Below are 19,915 nucleotides of genomic sequence, written 5' to 3' on the forward strand. Positions count from 1 at the left end.
CTCATGGCGTGTTGAAAGTGTGCAGTTAAGTTATTTTGTACTTCACACACTTCACACTACACACTTTGTGTGTGTTAACAGACACAAACAAAATGTGGAAATTTCTATGAATGTTTTTCAGAGAACTGGGTCAAAATCTTCTCCCTCTATGCCTTCTCATCTTCCCTTCTAAGAAGTGTAGTCATACCAATGTGTTTAGAAGTGGATATGTATGCATGTATATATGTACAGTATGTATGTATGTTTGACATTATTTTAGGGCTGCAACTAACGATTATTTTCACTGTCGATTAATCTGACGATTATTTTCTCGATTAATCGATTAGTTGTTTGTTCTATAAAATGTCAGAAAATGGTGAAAAATGTGGATCAGTGTTTCCCAAAGCCCAAGATGACGTCCTCAAATGTCTTGTTTTGTCCACAACCCAAAGATATTCAGTTTACTGTCATAGAGGAGTAAAGAAACCAGAAAATATTCACATTTAAGAAGCTGGGATCAGAGAATTTTGACAGATTTTTCTTAAAAAATGATTCAAATCGATTAATCGATTAATCGTTGCAGCTCTACATTATTTTGCATGATCACACAACCAACGGTGATGCAAGACATGAAATGAAAAGCTGTATGACATCTAACAGAGATGCACAAATCTTACTTTTGCAGCAGGCGCAGTCTCTGCTGCAGCTCCTGAGCGGCGTACGGGTTGGAGATGTCCGACGCGATGCTGGGCGTCGGCTCCTTGGCCCCCGCCACTCCGGCCAGGTACTGCTGGGAGCCCGAGATGGCCAGGTTGGAGGTGCTCCTCCCGCCGTCCGACAGGCCCCCCCCTCCTCCTCCACCTCCACCTCCCGCTCCTCCTCCGCTATGCCCCACGTCCAGGCCTCCCAGGGACCCGGCCGGCTCCTCCCCGCCCCCCCGCCGGTGCAGCAGGTCCTGGGCGGACACCGAGGCGGAGCGGGGGACGTCGGAGGCCGAGGCCGGGGGCTGGGACGAGTCGGAGGAGACGGAGGGACGCGGGGTCGGGTTGGAGGTGCTGGCCTTGCGGACCTGCACCGAGGACGGGGTGGAGTCCGAGGACGAGGAGGCGGACTTGTCCAGGCACAACACCTGGAGTGAGACAACAGAAGCAGAGAAAATGACCGGCTGATGGTTTAACACAGGTAAAGCCAAGCCACAGTCAAGTAGGTCTGACGCCATTTTGAATTGAAATATCTCAGTCCCTACTACTCCCACATTCTGTATGAACTAGCGTTGTTAGATTTTCAAAATCATGCAAGGAAATAACAGTTATACTTATGTTTACCCCTTCATTTGGCATTGTTTTTTCCACATTAAGACTACATTTCCCATAAGCCCCGCTGCTTCCTGTCTCTCCCCCCCCCCTCCCTGAAGAGGATCAACATGTTGGAAGTGATTTCTCCACCTTCCTTTCCCTCCTTCCACCATCTGCTGCCAGAAACTCTGAAAGCTTTCAGTAACACGGAAGAACAGAACCTCTTCCTGTTTTGTGCCGTAAAGCGATCCAGCAGATTTATATGGAAGCCCATTTCCGCCAGTGTGATGAAAAAAAAAAAAGATCCTGCAAGTCATTATAATGAGAAACTTTCTCAAAATAATGACTTAGTATCTCAAAGTAATGAGAAACTTTCTCAAAATTTATTTTGAGATACTAACTCATTATTTTGAGAAAGTTTCTCATTATAATGACTTACAGGACTGTTGTTTTCATCACACTGGCGGAAATGGGCTTCCATAGATTTCCCTCCAGATCCACCAGGTGGAGAAACAATGGAGGATGCAGAGTAGAGGCTGATAGAGGCTGACAGGCTTCTGGATGACAGTCTTGTTTGTTTACAGCAATTATACTAATGTCCTACAATGAATGTGCTAGTGATTTACTGATATTCAATTACTACACATAGCACCTTGAGAAGCACCTCTACACTGATCTAAAAACTCAATCGGCTTCGTACCCGGAGAGCCATCTTCATCTTGAGGGTGCAGCTGGGTCCGGAGTTCTTGAGGGGAAAGCGCTGGTTCAGGGTCATGTCCTCGGCCTCCAGCAGGCGGGTCAGAGGCAGCGTCAACGTCCCCAACGAACACTCATGCTTCTCATCCTTCACCTGAGGACATGATGTACAAAAACCCCAAGTTGAGCTGACAGAAGGATACAGTTGATCCAGTGCCTCCCATGCTCCCATGTGTTACTGCTGACATGTGAGATGGGGGCGATGATCAAACAGATCAAGGAAATATTAGTTTTCTGTTCCTACAGAAGCCTCCATACCTCAACCTCCAGTTCTTGGCTCTTGGGGTTGTGGATGAGGAAGGTGAAGGATTCCTCCCACACCGGCTCGTTGGTCTTGTATCTGGTCTGGAGGAGAGACACGACAGGGAGACGTCAAAGGGAAGACAGAGGCTCAGATGGACAAAGACACACATTCAATTTTGAACTGAACTTGACTGGCCTGGGGCATGAAACACACTGACAGGCTTTCCTTTTAGTCAACTAGCCACAGCAGCTAGTGGTTGCCAATTTCTTGGCAGCTGAAATTGTTTTGAGGCTAGAAAAGCTTGTTTTTTTTTTTTAACAAGCTTATTGAACACTGGCTGGCTACCTGCCAAAATGGCTAGAAGAACTGAGAGACAACCAGCCACCGCCAAAATGTAAAGCCAGGACTAATTTGTGTTTTTCTTGCTAATTAGCCACACTGGCTATTGGATAAAAAAATCACAAACAATTTCTTCTTATTTTCAGGATAGGAAAGACTAATTTCCTGCCCAAGTGGCTGTGGGAAAAACTGACTTAGCAGCTACAGTAAAAATCTGCCAGCTTTTAGATGGTGGGTGCTATTATTTTGTAACTAACGAACTAACCAACTTCTTATTCAAGTGGCCATAGTGGCTAGCATAACAAAAACCAACAGCATATTTCTTAGCAGCCAAACTAATTTTCACTGTAATGAAGACGGACTGAACACAGATTGACTGTCTGCCAAAGACAGAAATTCAGACAGCCAACACACAATCCACTGCTACAGGGTGAATATACATTTGTCTCTTTCTTAGTTGAATTTTCTTACAAGAACCGAAACATTACATTGTCCTCAAAGGGTTGCGTAGGTGCCATGAACACACAGGATGCATGAAAAGCACTAAAGACACATTCTGCAAACTTAAAACGTTTTAGAGATGTGTTTCATTTCATTTCATCCACAAGCGGAAAAATACAGTACTGAATGGGACACTTGGGAGAGATGTGGTGGGTAAACAGCTCTGGTCTTACCTTACTATCGAAGGACTTGTGTCCCACTGTGAACTGGACAAAAGGACTGGGATCGCTGCTCACTTTTTTACCAGACTGTATGAGAAGAAGAAGAAGAAGAAGAATAGGTTTAACAAACAGGACAGACTGACAGCTGCAGAGGCCTCAGAGATCCAGACTACCGTTTCTGACATTCGGCAGCTTCATTCCAAAGTAAAACCTGTTAGAAACTAATTGAAAAAAGTGTCTACTACTCTGGCAAAATGATTTTCCTCATCACAGTAAAACTTTGGAATATTAGCTATCTTGAGCCCTTTATTTACTTCATATTACTGTGTCAGAGGATGTAAAATAAAATCTAAATCTAATCTAAAATGAATATGTAGTTTTTTTGGACTGAACTCCTTCATATGGAGTCTGTAATTCTTACTGTAGTGGAGATTAAGCCCTAAAGCTGTTTTGGCATCTTTTTCAGGGAAAGTACAACCATACAATTAAGTAATTAAGTAAGAAAAATTCATGTGAAGCATATCAAATTAGCTACTGTAAGAGCTTATCATAACACCATATCTCCTTTACAGTATTATTATACTGTTTTATACTGTATTCTGTAGTTATACTGTAACTAGACTATAGAGCAATCAAAATTCAGATTTTGATGTTCTATATTTTTGAAATATAGGCGTTTTTGTACATGCAATATACTTTTAACATGATGACAGACTACCCACTGCTACTGATCACATTTTAGCACTTGATGGCAAAATGTGTCACGTTTGAGGGGAAAAGGATTAAGGGGGAAAGAGCTTTGAGGGAAAGAGCTCCTGCCAATCAAATTTCCGCAGCCCCGATCGATAAGGAAACATATCAGACTGGAAGAAAGGATCATTTATGAGATTAAGAATTGAGAGTTTCAGTGCAAATTTACCTCAGGCAACGATGTTGTTATTTACAACACACTGTTAAGAGACGGTGGATAGTTTTAGTCGACAAACACAATTAGTAGAGTTTGTGAGTTGGTTAATGATTTCCACAACAGCAGTCAGTAATTGGAATCGACCTGGGAGCCGTTTTGAATTCCTGCAGCAGCAACAGCAAACATCTAACTCAACGTCTAATGAGCTTTGACTCTATCTGCAGTTAATCTGAGGAGTTTCATTCCAAAATTAGATATCAGCTATTACAAAATTATTCCTGATTTAGAAATGAAATTAATTTTGAGCAAAAAGTTAGCGACTTTAAAACCTTTGGCTACATTTTTGAGGGTGGAATCATCTACTGACTGAGAGATGAATTATATAAGTGACAACCTTTTCTAAAAATTGATATATTTCTATTTTGGAAAACTCTTCATTTGTAGCCTGTGTTTTGGATTTATTGTGATATTTATTTGATTTAATTTAATATATTAATTTAATTTGAAGCCACGTTGGTTTTCTGTCTCTCCTGCTCAATTTGAAAAGATGTGACTTACTTTCTCATCTTCCTTTAACTTTCTGTGTGTGGATACAATTTGAAATATTTCTCACTTTGTGGCCCTTGATTCTTTGAAACCTGTTAAACTCCAACTACACTGTTTCAAAAATACATGAGTGTCAATGAGAATATGTGCATTACTTTTTGCAGATAAGTGTTTTTTTGGCCTGACAGGGATGGGGCCGTTGGAAACAAACAAATGCTAAATTACCTTTAGGATTTAGCATTTTGTAATGCAGTATGCTGTTTACGGTTACTTCCAACTGCAGTGTGTGTGTGTGTGTGTGTGTGTGTGAGAGTGTGTGTGTGATGCTACTGTGTTACTGTATCCCTCCTGTATCTGTCTGCAGGATATGGGTGTGCTTCATCACCATGCTGTTACCTTGAGCGCCTTACTGACTGAGACCTTCTTCAGCCCCTGCTGGTTGAACTCTAACGGATTGCGCTTTGATTTTCCCCCAGGGACAAGGCAGGAGAGAGCAAACCACACACACACACACACACGCACACACACAAACACACACACACACACACACACACCAGCAGGTTATTAAGGAGAGGAGGAGCATGCAGGGAGGAGGAGGAGGAGGAGGAGGAGATGATCAACGCAGCACACGATGAGACAGACAAAAAGACAACAAGGATGATCACATGGTTAATGCCAATCCCCAATTACACCTGGACACAAAAACACCACAATGTTATTCAGACGGTCTGATGAGAATCAAGAGGATTCAGATCAGAGGGAATAATCAATCAATTCTGATTATGGAGAAGCTGAGATGAATTTATGAATGAAGGAGTTGTGGTGATAATTGGGGGACATTTATAAAAAAGGGTTCTGTGGTGTGGAATCCAGTGACATTACGGCCATCGCTTTCAGGCGTTTAGCTGAAATCGCTTACAATCCAGAAGGACGAACATCACACTCAGAGGACGAATACTTCAGTGTTACAGATATCAAGAATAAGCTGCAGAGCAAATGAAGGCATTTCATTAACGATAATGTGAACTGGCAATAGAACAGAAAACTGGACAGGGCTTTTAGAGAGTTATTAGAAGTTGTTGGACGTGACACTTTGGTTTCTATACTCGTCTTTTCAATCTTTTATCATCCAATCAGACCATGATGCACAAACTAGGCAGGTATGACCTCTAAGATGATGGATACCGACGTGATCGGATGATAAACGTTGAATTAAAAAGACAAGCGTAAACACGGCGTGAAGCATTTTTCAAACAATGCCAACGCATCGACAAGCTGCTTCTTTGTTGTTCTCAGTGTCTATTAAAGAAGTTTACTATGACACTTCTGCATAAAATGAATTTTTGATTTGCTGTGCCACAAGGACGGATTAGTCTCAACGCATTCAGGGATGAAGTCTGCAGAATATCGATGTCTAGATATTCTAGTAATGTCTGAAACGTGGAAGTGGAGTGGGATGTGGCTCTGACTGAACTGTACAGAACCACATCCATCCATCCATCCATCCATCCATCCATCCATCCATCCTTCCTTCCCTCCCTTCCCTCCTTTTGTACCTGAGTTCATCTCTGATCTAACATGAAAAGATGGGTCTAAGTGTCTGCTCCTCTGTGCAGCAGTTACCAATCCAACTCAGATTCCTCAAGAAGAGGATCAGCACATTTTAAAGGAATACACTGACTTGTTGACAGGTAAGCACTTTGAATGAAGGGGCATTAAGTAATCTATGACTTCTATCGACATCTACTGGTGACGAGTAGGAACTGCTGATAGAAAACATTAAGTGTGCAAGTTATTTATTTAGGTTTGTAGGTTAGTCGGCCACTGGCAGCTTGACCAACACATTTCTTGCAGGAAACCCTGAACACTAAACTCTAAGCACAGAGAAAAGACTCTGCTACCAATCGTTCTTCCATAGAATGGTAAATTTCATCACACAAAGAGCTTATTTGCCAAAAAGTCAGAGCGCTCCATTTTTTAAGAAGTATACTAATGTTATCCAAGGAGAGGGAACCATGTGCTGCCCCCTGGTGGCAGAGCTAGTAAGTAAGTAAGTAAATCTTTATATATATTTAGCACTTTTCAAACTGAGGTTGCAAAGTGCTTTACACAAAAGAGACATAAAAAAATAAAATAGCACATACACAAAAACCAAACAAAATACAGTAATCAAGTTAAAATAGGAAAAGCCAGTGTGAACAAAAAAAAATAAAAAAATAAAAAAATGACAACAGAACCTGTCGAGCGGACAGATAATGGGAAATATTCCAGAGTTTAGGGGCCTTAAACTGCTGTTTTTGCATGTTTTAGCTTGTTTACTACACTGCACACATACCACACATTACCCATTTTTATTTTAAATTCAAATGTTTAGACCTACCTTCAAATTCTCTGCAACTCTGGCTGACATTTGTGTCCAGGTTTAAAAGTCATGGACGTTTGAAATTAGTTTGTAAAAACAATCTTTTCTTCAGGGACTATTTTCTGGTGGAGATGTACAATCTGTTGTACATTCACCTGCTATCTATAAATCGGAAAAAAGCCATTGCGTACTTGGTCGTCAGCCAGAATGCTATCATAACTTTTTAAAGTAATCAGAAGTCAAAACCACATCATCCTTTCACAATGCCCATGGCGCCGTTCAAATCAACACAGGCGACAAACCAAGCAAGTTTCAAGCCTCTGCAAGTTGATTTTCGAACCTTACTGAAATGAAAGGAAACAAATGGCTGCCTGGAAAGTAGGAAAAACGCATTCAAACATCTACAAAAGTATGGTATGCTTTGGAAAATGGTGGATTGTAGTAAATGGGTTGAAACATGCAAAAACACCGGTATGGTCCTTTAACCATAAACACCCAATCAGCTCTAGATTTTAGTTTAGAACGAGGAGTGAACGGGTCACAAACATAGGAAGGCGCCAGGCCGTGTAAAGCCTTAAAATCTCTTCTGAATTTGACAGGTAACCAATGCAGAGAGAGAGGCTGAACAGGGGATGAGGGCCTGGGTGAAGAACCATAGAGAGGCTGATGAGGGAAAAAACCTGAACACACAGCGGGAGTAAACGAGACGGACGGAGGGAAAGCAATCCACAGAGAATTCTCCCTCCCCGGTCTCACTACAATCAAAATGCATTCCTTCCTCCGTTTCCCCCTTAAAGGAATTAAGACGCCATACCTGGGTCCAACGGTATTTGCAAATAATTCTTAACGCTTGTTTTATCCTACTTTGGGGAGCAGATGGGTGGAGTTTACCACATCTGGACCATTCAGATTATGTTAATAAAAGAAGAGTAGACTAAAGTGACCTTCCTGTGATTGTCTGAACTTTCCGGTACTAACTAAAACAAAATTAGCATTCTTCTATAGAAATAAAGCATGCTTTACTCAGAACTGTAGAAAACAGATTGTTCAAGCATCATTTTTATCAACTTTAGATTATGGGGACGTCATTTATATGCATACTGCTGCCTCTACACTAAAGCCTCTTGATGCAGTTTATCATTCTGCCCTTAGATTTATAACTGGGGATGGATTCAGATCACATCACTGCAATTTATAGTAGGTTGGCCTTCATTGGCTTTGAGACGGGAGCTGCACTGCATTCTGTTTATCTACAAAGCGTTGCTCAATAAATTACCTGGTTATCTTACCAGTTTTTTTGAAATACAAAACTTGTACGTACCACACTCGTACACAAGAGTATCTGGTTTTAAACATTCCTCGTGTCAGCACAGAATTAGGAAAAATTGCATTTGGTTATTATTCCCCACATAAGTGGAATAGCCTGCAGAACTTGCTAAAATTGAATAGCTTGATTCCATTTGATCATTTTGATCGTCTTCTGTATGATACTATGCAATCTGAATGTACATGTGCCCTATGAGCTGATGTCTGTCGTCTTATTTGTCAGTTGTAACTTGTGTCTTACATGTGCATTAAGTTGTTTTAAGCTGTGTGTAGTTATATGCTATATGTTCTTGTAATCAGGTCGTCATTGAAAAAGAGAGCTTGCTCTCAGCTGGCCCTCCCTGAATAAATAAAGGTGAAATGAAAAAAATGAAATGAAACCGTGTTGTCTTGTGTGGCAAAACCCCACCCATCAGGCACCTAAAGAACATAAAACAAACTAAAAATCATTGCAAATATCATTTGGTCCACAGCTGGTAGAAACCTCTTTTCCTCCACTGGTGGCGCTGGCCGAGGGCAAAACTCACACTCAATATTTTTTATAATAAAACGTCTACAGCAGTATTGATCGTTTCATTGCTTTGACGCTCTACAGCTCTGCTAAACGGTCATCTGTGTTGGCAGCATAGTGGAAAAACATCAACAGAAATCTTTTGTTGGGAGAAATTTAGTGCCATCAATATTGAGAATGAGCTCTGTCAAGGCCTTTTCTTATTGGAAACCAGTATCTTCTTTTTTTTCTGGCAACAACAACGTTTTAATGCAATTGATCTGATGTAACTGGATTCGTGAAAACAATGCAATAATGTGCTTGCTTCAACCAATCCTGTTAAGTTGGATCAATAATTCCTCATGAGAGAGAAGGAAGGATGCTTTTGAGAGTTCCTAAAAGAAAATCCCTGGGTCTTGTTTCCTAGTTTTCTGCTCACAAACGTTTCTCCTGCCACGTTCCTCATCAATCAAACTAACAAATAACATTCAAAACAAAACAAAAAAAAACAATATTAGGAATTCAACCCGTGCACAAGGCGCAGTCAGAAAAGCTGGTGGGGATTCATGCTCATCAGGCAGACATTTTCACCCTTTGTTCTTGCTTTTGTAAAAACCAAACACAAGCAAAAAAAAAAAAATCATTCGCCAAACTCCTCTAGGATGCAGAAAAACAGCCAGCGGACTCACAAATAAGGTCCTATAGAGAGAGGCGGTGTTCTCGCAAAACACGAGGCCCGCCGCCCGCCTCTCTTTTAAGTAGCCAGAGCCCAAGTTCCCCTCGAAGACGCTCTTCAGAGGGGGGGAGGGGGGGGGTGGAGAGGAGAGAGAAGCAGAGAAGAAGAAGAAGAAGAAGAAGAAGAGGCTGAAAAGAGACATGTGAGGCCTACACTGTAGATCCATGGCAAGTACCAACTTCCAAAGAATCAGGTTCTTAATGCTATAAGATACCAGACAAGACAATCTTAGCTTTTTTTTTTTATCTTAAAGGCACCATGTGTATCATTTTAAAATCAATAAATCATCACCACACAAATTCTGAGACATTAGTATAATTACTGTAAACAAACCAGACCATCAGCCTCTATCAGATGGTGGAAGGAGGGAAAGGAAGATGGAGAAATCACTTCCAACATGTTGATCCTCTTCGGGAAGGGGCGGGAAGCAACGGGGCTTATGGGAAATGTAGTCTTAATGTGGAGAAACACTAGAACTAGCAATATACTAGCAAAATACTGGTGTGAGATAGAGGAGACCAATCATCTCCACGATGGTCTCGTTTGTTTACGGTAATTATACCAAGATATCACAATTAATTTGACAATGACTGCTGCTTAAAAATGCTACAAGTAGAACCTTTAAAGAATCAGGTTTGTGATCAAATGAATATCAACTTGAATGATCTTCTATTCTTACAAACGATGTCTATCTATGGCTGTATTTAGACTGTGGATTAACGCTAATTTTACTGCTAGGACTGTCATGCTAATTGTATCGTTAACCAATTCCAATAGCAGAAGCAGCAAATTAACTCCCTGACTCATAAACAGGAGCACAGCACTCTGAGACTCTGGATGCAACATGAATGTTTTTCCTAACCCTAAAAATCACTTACGTACATGAGAGCAGCAAAGGATTTTTGCAAAAAATAGTTTTAAAGTATTAAAGCAAACAACACTTTTAGTCTCTGTGAAGTGAGACGGAAGAATGACGGTAAAGAAGCCTGAAAGGTGCAATATTTGACACAGGGAGACTTTATCTCCTTTAATGTGAGATGGAGTTAAGAGCAGAGAAGCAGGCAGGACAGTGGAGAAGAGAGAGAGACTGAGGTGAACCTGCTGAACCGGCCGGTAGGATCAGGCAAACTACCTGGCACAGCAATGGGAAATACACTGTGGACCAGGACAATACCTGGAACTGCCATCTCTAATGACTTTACCTGGGTCTAACAGTATTTCCAAGTAATACCAGATGGATGGGATATCAGGTTGGTTTTCAACAGTGGTGGAAAGTAACTAAGTACATTTACTCAAGTACTGTACTTAAGTACAATTTTGAGGTACTTGAGTATTTCCATTTTATGCTACTTTGTACTTATTACATTTTAGAGGGAAATATCGTACTTTTTACTCCGTTACATTTATTTCACAGCTATAGTTACTAGTTACTTTTCAGAACAATATTTTATATTTAAAACATTTGATCATCCTTATAAAATAACTATAAAATAGCATTGTTATAGATTAGACTACCCAAAAGTATAGCTAAATTGTTAAGATTAGCTTCACGTTGACAAATTTAAAATGCTGCTTACATGTACATGTATGTCAATAAATCAGTATTAATATTCCAATAATTTATTAAAAATATAACTCTCTAAATGGGGACAGTTTGCATAATGAGTACAGTTACTTTGATACTCTAAGTACATTTTGCTGCCAATACTTGTACTTTTACTTAAGTAAGATTTTGAATGCAGGACTTTTACTTGTAATGGAGTATCTTTATCTTGTTGTATTGCTACTTTTACTGAAGTAAAAGATCTCAGTACTTCTTCCACCACTGGTTTTCAATCACAAAAAGTAGACTACATTGACTTTTTAAATACTCATTAGGACAACCCTATGTGGCAAACCCTGCCCATCTGGCACAAGAGTATCTGTAAATACTGTTGGATCCAGGTCTGTTACAACAATACAGGCAGTAAGAATTACCACTATACCACCTAGAGGTAAGGCAAGACTGTGGCTTCAATATTTGAGAAGGATGCTTCCCTAATTGATGTTTCTGATACTACATATGAGGATAAAACAGGAGGCTCAGGATGTTCAGCAGCCTATCCTACTGATCACCAATCAAACCTTTTTTCATTTTTCATATTGTTTTATTTTTAGTTGCCCTAGTGTCTGAGTCTGTGATGTAGTTGTTCCATTTCTTGTTCTTACGAAACTTGTTCTTGTCTGTTTATGTGTCCTTTATTTTCTACAAAGCGCTCTGACAATCTTAAAAAAAAAAGCTCTATAAATAAATAAGCCTGACTTGAGAGATATTGTCTCATTTAATTCAATAGCTTTGCCAACAAATGCTAACAAGAGGCTGAGGCCAACTTCTGAGAAACTAAACCTGAAGTCCTGAAGACATTTTGAATGTGTTCAGAGAGGTTTGGTTGGTCATCAGTAGAAAAGCTCATCAACATCAACCTCAACCTTTTAATATCAAGCAGCTTTACCCAGTGGAGCATCTGTACCACCATCCTCACATGTGCTGGATAAATACATTTTATTATATCTGTGGAGAGACCAAGATGAATCCCGTCTCCTGTCAATCATCAGCTGCTGGTGCATGCTGGGAGCTCGCAGCGGGCTGACTTACCGGCAGGTTCCTGGCCGAGTCCAGGAAGACGACCAGCAGGGCGGAGGACAGGCCGTCGTTGGCCTGGCCGCGATCCGCCTTGATGCTCGTCAGCGCCTGCGGAGAAGAAATAGATCCGTCAGCTGAGGGCGGACCGGTCAGTCTGTGGTGAAGACCCAGAGCAAGGCACCGGGTCAGGCCTCCACTCCCGGGGTCATAATGTGACGCTCTACTGATCGCTGCAGGGGATTCTCATTAACTCATTAAAAAAAAACTCAAAATGACAAATGAGAGGGATATAAGTATTTAGGATAATTTGTATATTTCTATATAACATGCAAAAAGCATTTCCACACACCAAAAAGATGCGGTGACATTTTGAATTTATTTCTTTCATCACACGAAACTTAATAATAATCAAGTTAGTAATTTATAATAATAATAATAATAATAATAATAATAATAATAATAATGATAAATCATTGTCAAAAAAGTAGACTAAATTGACTTTTCAAATACTTTTCTGTGATTGCCGCTCATTGTAACGTTCTGTATGGCCACTCCCTGTGTGATAACATGATACTCTATTGATGTCTGCAGGTGATAAAGTGTTAAAACTCATGAAAAACTCAACAACGCAAATGAGAGGGGAAAAAGGTATTTTGTACATTTTGTGTATTTCTGTATAACATGCAAAAAGCATTTCCACACATCAGAAAGATTATGCGACATTTTGAATTTCTGTTGGCTATCTTTCATCACTAGAAACTCATAGAAAAACCTAATAATATTCAAGTTAGTAATTAATAATAATAATGATAATTAGGAAATAATGAACTCAATTTCAACAGATTTGTTCCGATGTGAGATGATGTTCAGATCGATTAAGATCAGTGTAACATGGTTCAAATCTTTAGTCAAATCTTTAGTCCTTGGCTGACAAAATTATCTGTTTTACAGACTGCATCCTCTAAATTTTAGAGATGCTGAACGATGAACTTATATTTTCCCCCAAAAATGGATATATGGTGTTTTGGAAATGAACTGTTACCTGGTCCAGCCGGTCTGCTGTGGGCAGCAGAGACAGCCACTCCAGTTTGAGATGCAGCTTCCCTGTCGCCACTTCATCCATCACAAACCACTGGAAACAGAGTCGAGTGTGATCATTAATAACACTAACTTATTTATACACAACTTTTCCAGCCCAGGGCACAGAGTTCTTTCCAATAAATGAATAGATGGATGGATAGATAGACAGATGGATAGATATCAAATACAGTGTGAAATACAGTGTCTAGAGCAAGGAATAGTAATCAGTTATGAGTGCTTCTGTAGGACACAACTCTTTCATAAATTTTCAGATAAATAAAAGTCTGTTTTGTCTGTGATTCAGCCTATATCCAGTTGATGAAATCTTTTCCACTGTCGCTCTTTCCTGGGAAAAATCCTCTGCCGCACAGGAAGTGATGCGTTTTACGTTTCTGGTTTGTTCAACAGAACAAACCGGAATCAACAGAAGAAGAAGAACTGGGTAGTTAGCATGAGCAGCGATAGCCACCATGGCTGAACAGACAAAGAAAAGACAAACTCAAACTGCATCAACAGAAAATCCAAGCTCCGCCCACACACTGTTTGATTGACAGGTGATCTGTGGGAAGTGCAGTGCAGAAACACCACAGCGATGAGGCTGAGCAACAAAGATGGAGACTAAATTACAAAAAAATCTCGCAAATTACCACCTTGACATCATGTTTGATTCTGAAACGCAGAGGGCTGCAAAACGCACAGAAATAAGACTGAGAGAAGAAGAGAAGCAGATTACCTCATCAACCTTCTGTTCCTTCTGGAGCTCCGCCACGTCAATCATCAGACTGCAACACAAGTCACAAACAATACAAAAATCACAGAGGGCCGCCGCATGACGCTGACTCATCGTATTGCATTTGGCTACAGCGACAAACGGCTGTGAGTTAATGGAGTCTGGTGGAAATTAAAGCCCAACGCGCTCAGCCTCGCTCGTTAAAAAAACCCAAAAAAAAACCCTGTGGAATCCGCCGTGGAAGCAGCGTTTAATGAAGCGCTTCCATCAGGTAAATGGAGTGTGAAGCCTTCCTCTATGGGGAAAAATCCCATTATATATGGCGGGAGATGTTTCAGAAGAAAATCTTGTTGTTGTTGTTGTTGTTGATATGTGATGTGTGGAAAAGTCACTCAATATAGCTTGGATGGGAATGAGTAAACTGATGAATCTATGCATGGAGAGTGAGTGTATATTCACTGTCAATAATACAGTTTATTGTAAGTATAGGTCCTGCACCATGTGGGTCAGTATGTGCTGTGAAAATACTTTAAGTCGTCAATATGTCTGTATGCATCAATATCACCAATTCCTGTGCAAATATTGTACTTAGACATGAGCAGATATATTGTGAAGGTATGGAATACTCTATGGCTACGTGCACACTGCCAGAATTCGGTAGTGACAAACGAATTTATGAATGAGAGTGAATTCACATATGTCTGGTTCACACAGGAGTAACAGCAGCCACTCTTACTTACTCTTACTTCAGACCAATATGGCGGCTACCATGGCCTGTGTTTTCAGTTTACTTACTTTCACGTTTTCAGTCATTTTATCCATAAGATCTTAATAAACCGCCACTGACAGCGGAGTCGTTTTCACTTGATAGTTTTAAGATTCATTCAAAAAAAATCTGAAAATGTCTCACAACACTTAACCTCCGTCTCTTTCAAATTAACGGTGATAATGTTTTGTAACGTAAAGAGTGTTGTGCCTCATCGTCACGTGTCCGGTGCGGTTCTGGGTTCAAACTACTTGGACTAACTGAAACCGCTCTCAAATTCAGTAGACAATACCTGAATTGTTCAGGTAGTGAGTTTGGTTGTAGAATGCGGTTGTCACTCTACTTAATAACCAAACTGTGTGCGAACTTAACAGGATTAAGCTCCAATGAGGAGTGACAACCGTATTTAGCTGCAGTGTGTACAAAGCCATTATCTCATTAAACATCAATATGAAAGTGGCTTCAAAAAAACTTCTCACAGTCAAGAAGAATCTTTGTTTCTCTCAGTTGTAAGGTTGAGGCTTAAACACAGCAAAATAAAAACCTGAAAGCACACACTTGAGGCTTCAAATTAGATTCTCACTCTTTACATTTATTTAAAGCCAAGCGGTCGAAAAACAAACTGGAGTCAAAGCGTTGGGTGGTGGCTGTAAAAGCAGTAAAGAAGAGTGAGAGTCTACTCTGAAGCCTCAGCCTGTGCTTCTCCTTTCTGACGGAGCGGTGGGAAGAGACCGTACCTTCCCAGGAAGTCGTCTTTATCGGTGTCTTCATCAAACAGCTCGATCTCAAGGTGCCCCGAGTGTTCGTACACCAAGGCCTGGAATACAAACAACACACATTAATATTATCTTCAACCACACTAAACATGACTGGTGGTGCGGATTAGGGCTTAACAATTAATCAAAATTTGATTGAAATCGCAATATGGCCTACTGCGATTTTCAAATCGCAGGAGGCGCAATATTTGTTAAAGGCGAAATGTGTCAAAATACCATTTTAAATTAAATATTGTGGTGCTGCAGAGATGTCCTGGCCTACACATCATATTCTACAGACTTAAGAAAACATCTTTGTTTGGTACAGATCCCCGCAAAAATCACACCCTAATCATTTTAATACGTTTTTTCAATGAAAATGAGAATAATGATGTAAAAATTATCATTCCCTCTAATATCGCAAATCATATCGCAACAGCAATATCAGTCAAAATAATCGCAATTAGATATTTTTTCAAAATCGTTCAGCCCTATTGCAGATGAGAGGATTTCTCTCTGTCGAACAGTTTTAGTGGATTTTCCATGACAGGAATACACTGCTGTTTTGGCAAATAGGCCCTTTGATCAATTTTATTATTGATGCATAACACAAAGCCTGATTTGTAAACAATAAGATACAACGCGCTCAACTCACACTAATACCCTAACAATTGGGTGCCGGATCCTCAAAGTGGCAGACAATGAAAAAGAAACTAGGACAGCACTCCAAATTGACGCCCTTCTTCAGCGTGTATATTGGCAAATTCAATCAATCAATAGACACAGGTGGGATTAATTATAGATGTTAAAGCCTGATTTGCACATCCAGTGTATAGAATATTGCGTGGGGAAGTAACTAATGAATTACAACCCAACACATTCGCAGGGGATAATAACATTTGCTGAAATGACTTAAATGTCCTGGATACAGAGGTATAGGGGTCAAGATTTTACAATTTATCACTTTAAGATTTAGCAAAGCAAAACTTAAAAATTTGCGAGATATTAAGAAATTTTGTGTGAAGAAGAAGAAGAAGAAGAGGACGAAGAAGAGGAGGAGGAAGAAGAAGGAGAGGAAGAGGAAGAGGAAGAAGAAGGAGAAGAATGAGAAGGAGAAATCAGAGCTTAAGTTAGGGTTTGAGTCACACTGGATTAGAGTTATCAGGGGAACAGTGTCTTCACCAAAAACACAGTCGATAATTTGGGCTGGAATTTTTTTCTTTACAAATCAACAACCAACAACAACAAAAAAAGATTATGCAACATCTTCTATACCTACAACTTAAAAAGGAACACAGTAGATTGAGACACATGGTTGTTGCTTTACCTTGTATTATGTAACTAGGTTCCTGGTATTTCTCTGCACCAACGTCACCAAAACAAATTCCTGTATATTTGCTGCACCTGAAGAATAAAGCGCTTATAAGTCTGCTTCATAGGGACAGTCCAGACCGCCTCTCTCACCTCGTACACCTCGTTCCACTTGGGGTGGACGGTCTCATGGATGACTTTGCTCTGGAACAGCTGGTTGGCGACCTGGATCACGCCGTACGGGTCCGACTTGCCTTTGATCAGCCCCCCCAGGAACTTGTCCTTCCCCAGCAGGTCCTGGGCCTCCAGGAAGTGGATCCGCAGGACGCCCTGAGGGGACAGACCAGACGGACGGAGAGCGTCAGACGAGGCCCGGGACAGTCGAGGCGGGTGAGGACTTTTCAAAGAGACCGATGTGAGACTTGAATCTAGGTCTGAGATTTGGATGAACCACCAGAACAGCACCTGGAGCTGGTAGGGATTCAGTGTCTTGTACTTCAGCAGGGTGGATGCTTGCTGACAGTGTGCCTACTCACTATGCCACCCTGCCATTTTTGATAAACTTAATAAACTAATAAACTAATCCAGTTAAGCAATGACCTCACTAACCACTCAGCGATCAAATGGATACGATAGAAGATGTAAGATTTGGACAGACTTGATATTAACAGAGAAAAAAGGTTCTTACAGTCTAATCAGGGCTATTAGGTGCAAACAGTGCCTTTTTACAATAAAGGGATATAAACATGTATATGGATTATGTGGATAAGGCTTTCATTGTGTGCGTGTGTGTGTGGAGTGTGTTAGGAATGGGACAATATGCTTATGTCACGATACGATTCGGATTCAATGCAACCATGATACGATGTATAAAAGTTCAGTGAGAGAGAGAGAGAGAGAGAGAGAGATAGAGACAGAGGGGGAGAGAGAGAGGGCGAGAGAGAGAGAGAGGGAGAGCAAGAGAGAGAGAGAGAGAGAGAGAGAGAGAGAGAGAGAGAGAGAAAGAGTGAGAGAGAGATAGAGACAGAGGGGGAGAGAGAGAGGGCGAGAGAGAGAAAGGGCGAGAGAGAGAGAGGGAGAGCAAGAGAGAGAGAGAGAGAGAGAGAGAGAGATAGAGACAGAGGGGGAGAGAGAGAGGGCGAGAGAGAGAGAGGGAGAGAGAGAGAGAGAGAGAGAGAGAGTGAGAGACAGAGAAATAGATTGGGAGACAGAAACCGTGAAAGAGTGGACGATCTGCTTATCTCACAATACGATCTGATACATGATCTGTGGTTCACGATTCAATACAACCACGATACGACGTGATCAATAAAAGTTCAATGACAACAAAGTCTGACTGTGCTGAATTCTGTTTATTTCTGAGACACAAATCTTTCTAGCGATGCCATTGGCTCGCCAGAATGTAAACAACAATTTAAAAATGTCATTACAAAGTGACAATAATATAATTTGGATGGAGAGCTTGTGAAACTGTGATGGTCAAGAGTCTCATTTGTGATTACTACAGCAGAATAACATGGAGCTGATATCATGATTCATTTTTCGTATTGTCACTTTTTTGCATTGCAATACATTGAATTTCAATATATTGTCCCATCCCTAGTGTCTGTATATTCAAGCATGATTCAATGTGTGTGTGTTTGTGTGTGTGTGTGTGTGTGTGTGTGTGTGTGTGTGTGTGTGTGTGTGTGTGTCACCTTGGGCATGGGGAAGCGTAGCTGGGCCAGCTGGGCGTCTCCCACCAGAGGGATGGTGATGCGGTTGGGCAGGACCAGGTAGCTGTAGATGATGTCCTGGATGATGTTGTCACACAAACCACTGAGATGGACGGAGCAGGAGGAGGGAGGAGAGAGAGAGAGAGAGAGAAGGAGAGGAAGAGAAGAGTGGAAGAAGATGGAGAAGGGGCAGAAAAGAGAAAGGAGGATGAGGTAAAGAGGAAGAAGAGGGCAAGATGGGAGTAGAAAGAGAAACAAGAGAGAGGATGGAGGAGAGAAAGAGACAGTGGATGATGGCAGAGAAGGAGGGAAAGAGGAAGAAAGGATGAAAAGGAGGACAGGAAGATGGGGAATGGGGATACGGAGAGAGAGAGAGAGGGGGAGGGAGAAAGCAAAAGAGACAAAATCAGTATTTCCCACATGCACATCAGTGTCTAACAAAGTGACTTATTGCTCATTAGGAACTACACCCAGCTGTATTGGATTTTGGCTTCACTACATTTCAGCTCACAGTTCATCATCTAGAAATCTGAACGCTCCAATTTCTCATACTGTTCCACCGCTGTCCAGAAAACCTTTTTTTTTTGTCTACGGGCCAAAATGTCTGGGAACTCTCAAGATTCACGACCCACGTTTACTTTTTCCAAGCCAACTGGATGTTTAGAACAGAACAGGACTCCAAATTAGGGCTGGGCGATAATTCAATATTATCGTTTATCGTCTTTCAGTGGAATCGTATCGTGATGAATTTTCTACCTTAATTATTTGACTTTGGAGCGCGTTCATGTAAAATTTTCACGTAGGAAATTTGTTTTTCCGATATATCCGATAGCACATACAGTACATGCACAAAAACTTTCTCAACTCACAACCAACAAGCAACCAACCATCATTTGGAGTCCTGTTCTATTCCAAAGCATCTAGTCGACTGGTGAAATAGTGAAAATGTTTGGTGGCCATTCTCTCTGGTGGAAATATTTGGCGGTAAATTCCCAGCCTGGCTGTCTCAACACTGGCCATGCTGCTGAGAGACAGTGCTAACATCTGCAGCTGGCCATGTCCCTCTGTCTGCAGCCTGGGCCTGCTGCATGGCATACTGCACATGTCCACACACACACTGATTCAAACACACACACACACACACACACACTTCTCCAGTTGCAGACACTATTAATATGAGCTCCATGTGTTGACCGACAGGTTAAGAGACAAATGTTATGGCTTCTTGACTGATCCGAACAGGAAGCAGATAGCATGTTTATTAAGAATGGAATGGGATACTGTGACAGTGCG

At 41.0% G+C, this 19,915-nt stretch overlaps 1 protein-coding gene across 1 annotated transcript; it reads right to left on the reverse strand.

Annotated features, from left to right (window-relative positions):
• Nucleotides 1-656: 656 nt before the first annotated feature.
• Nucleotides 657-18,725, reverse strand: LOC139639846 (extended synaptotagmin-2-A-like; the record flags this gene model as incomplete). The annotated part of the gene is made up of 12 exons (XM_071514001.1): nucleotides 657-1,108; nucleotides 1,975-2,124; nucleotides 2,289-2,375; nucleotides 3,288-3,362; nucleotides 5,125-5,187; nucleotides 9,596-9,697; nucleotides 12,278-12,373; nucleotides 13,308-13,397; nucleotides 14,079-14,127; nucleotides 15,579-15,658; nucleotides 17,061-17,237; nucleotides 18,605-18,725. Coding segments are annotated over 12 exons (1,542 nt in total), but the record flags the coding sequence as incomplete, so codon positions are not given.
• Between the last annotated feature and the right edge of the window lie 1,190 nt (nucleotides 18,726-19,915).

The sequence above is a fragment of the Centroberyx affinis genome, unplaced genomic scaffold, assembly GCF_046629955.1.
Source record: "Centroberyx affinis isolate AG114_WGS23_722 - 3 ecotype Tasmania unplaced genomic scaffold, CSIRO-AGI_Caff_v1 ptg007862l_1, whole genome shotgun sequence".
Classification (NCBI taxonomy): Eukaryota; Metazoa; Chordata; class Actinopteri; order Beryciformes; family Berycidae; genus Centroberyx; species Centroberyx affinis.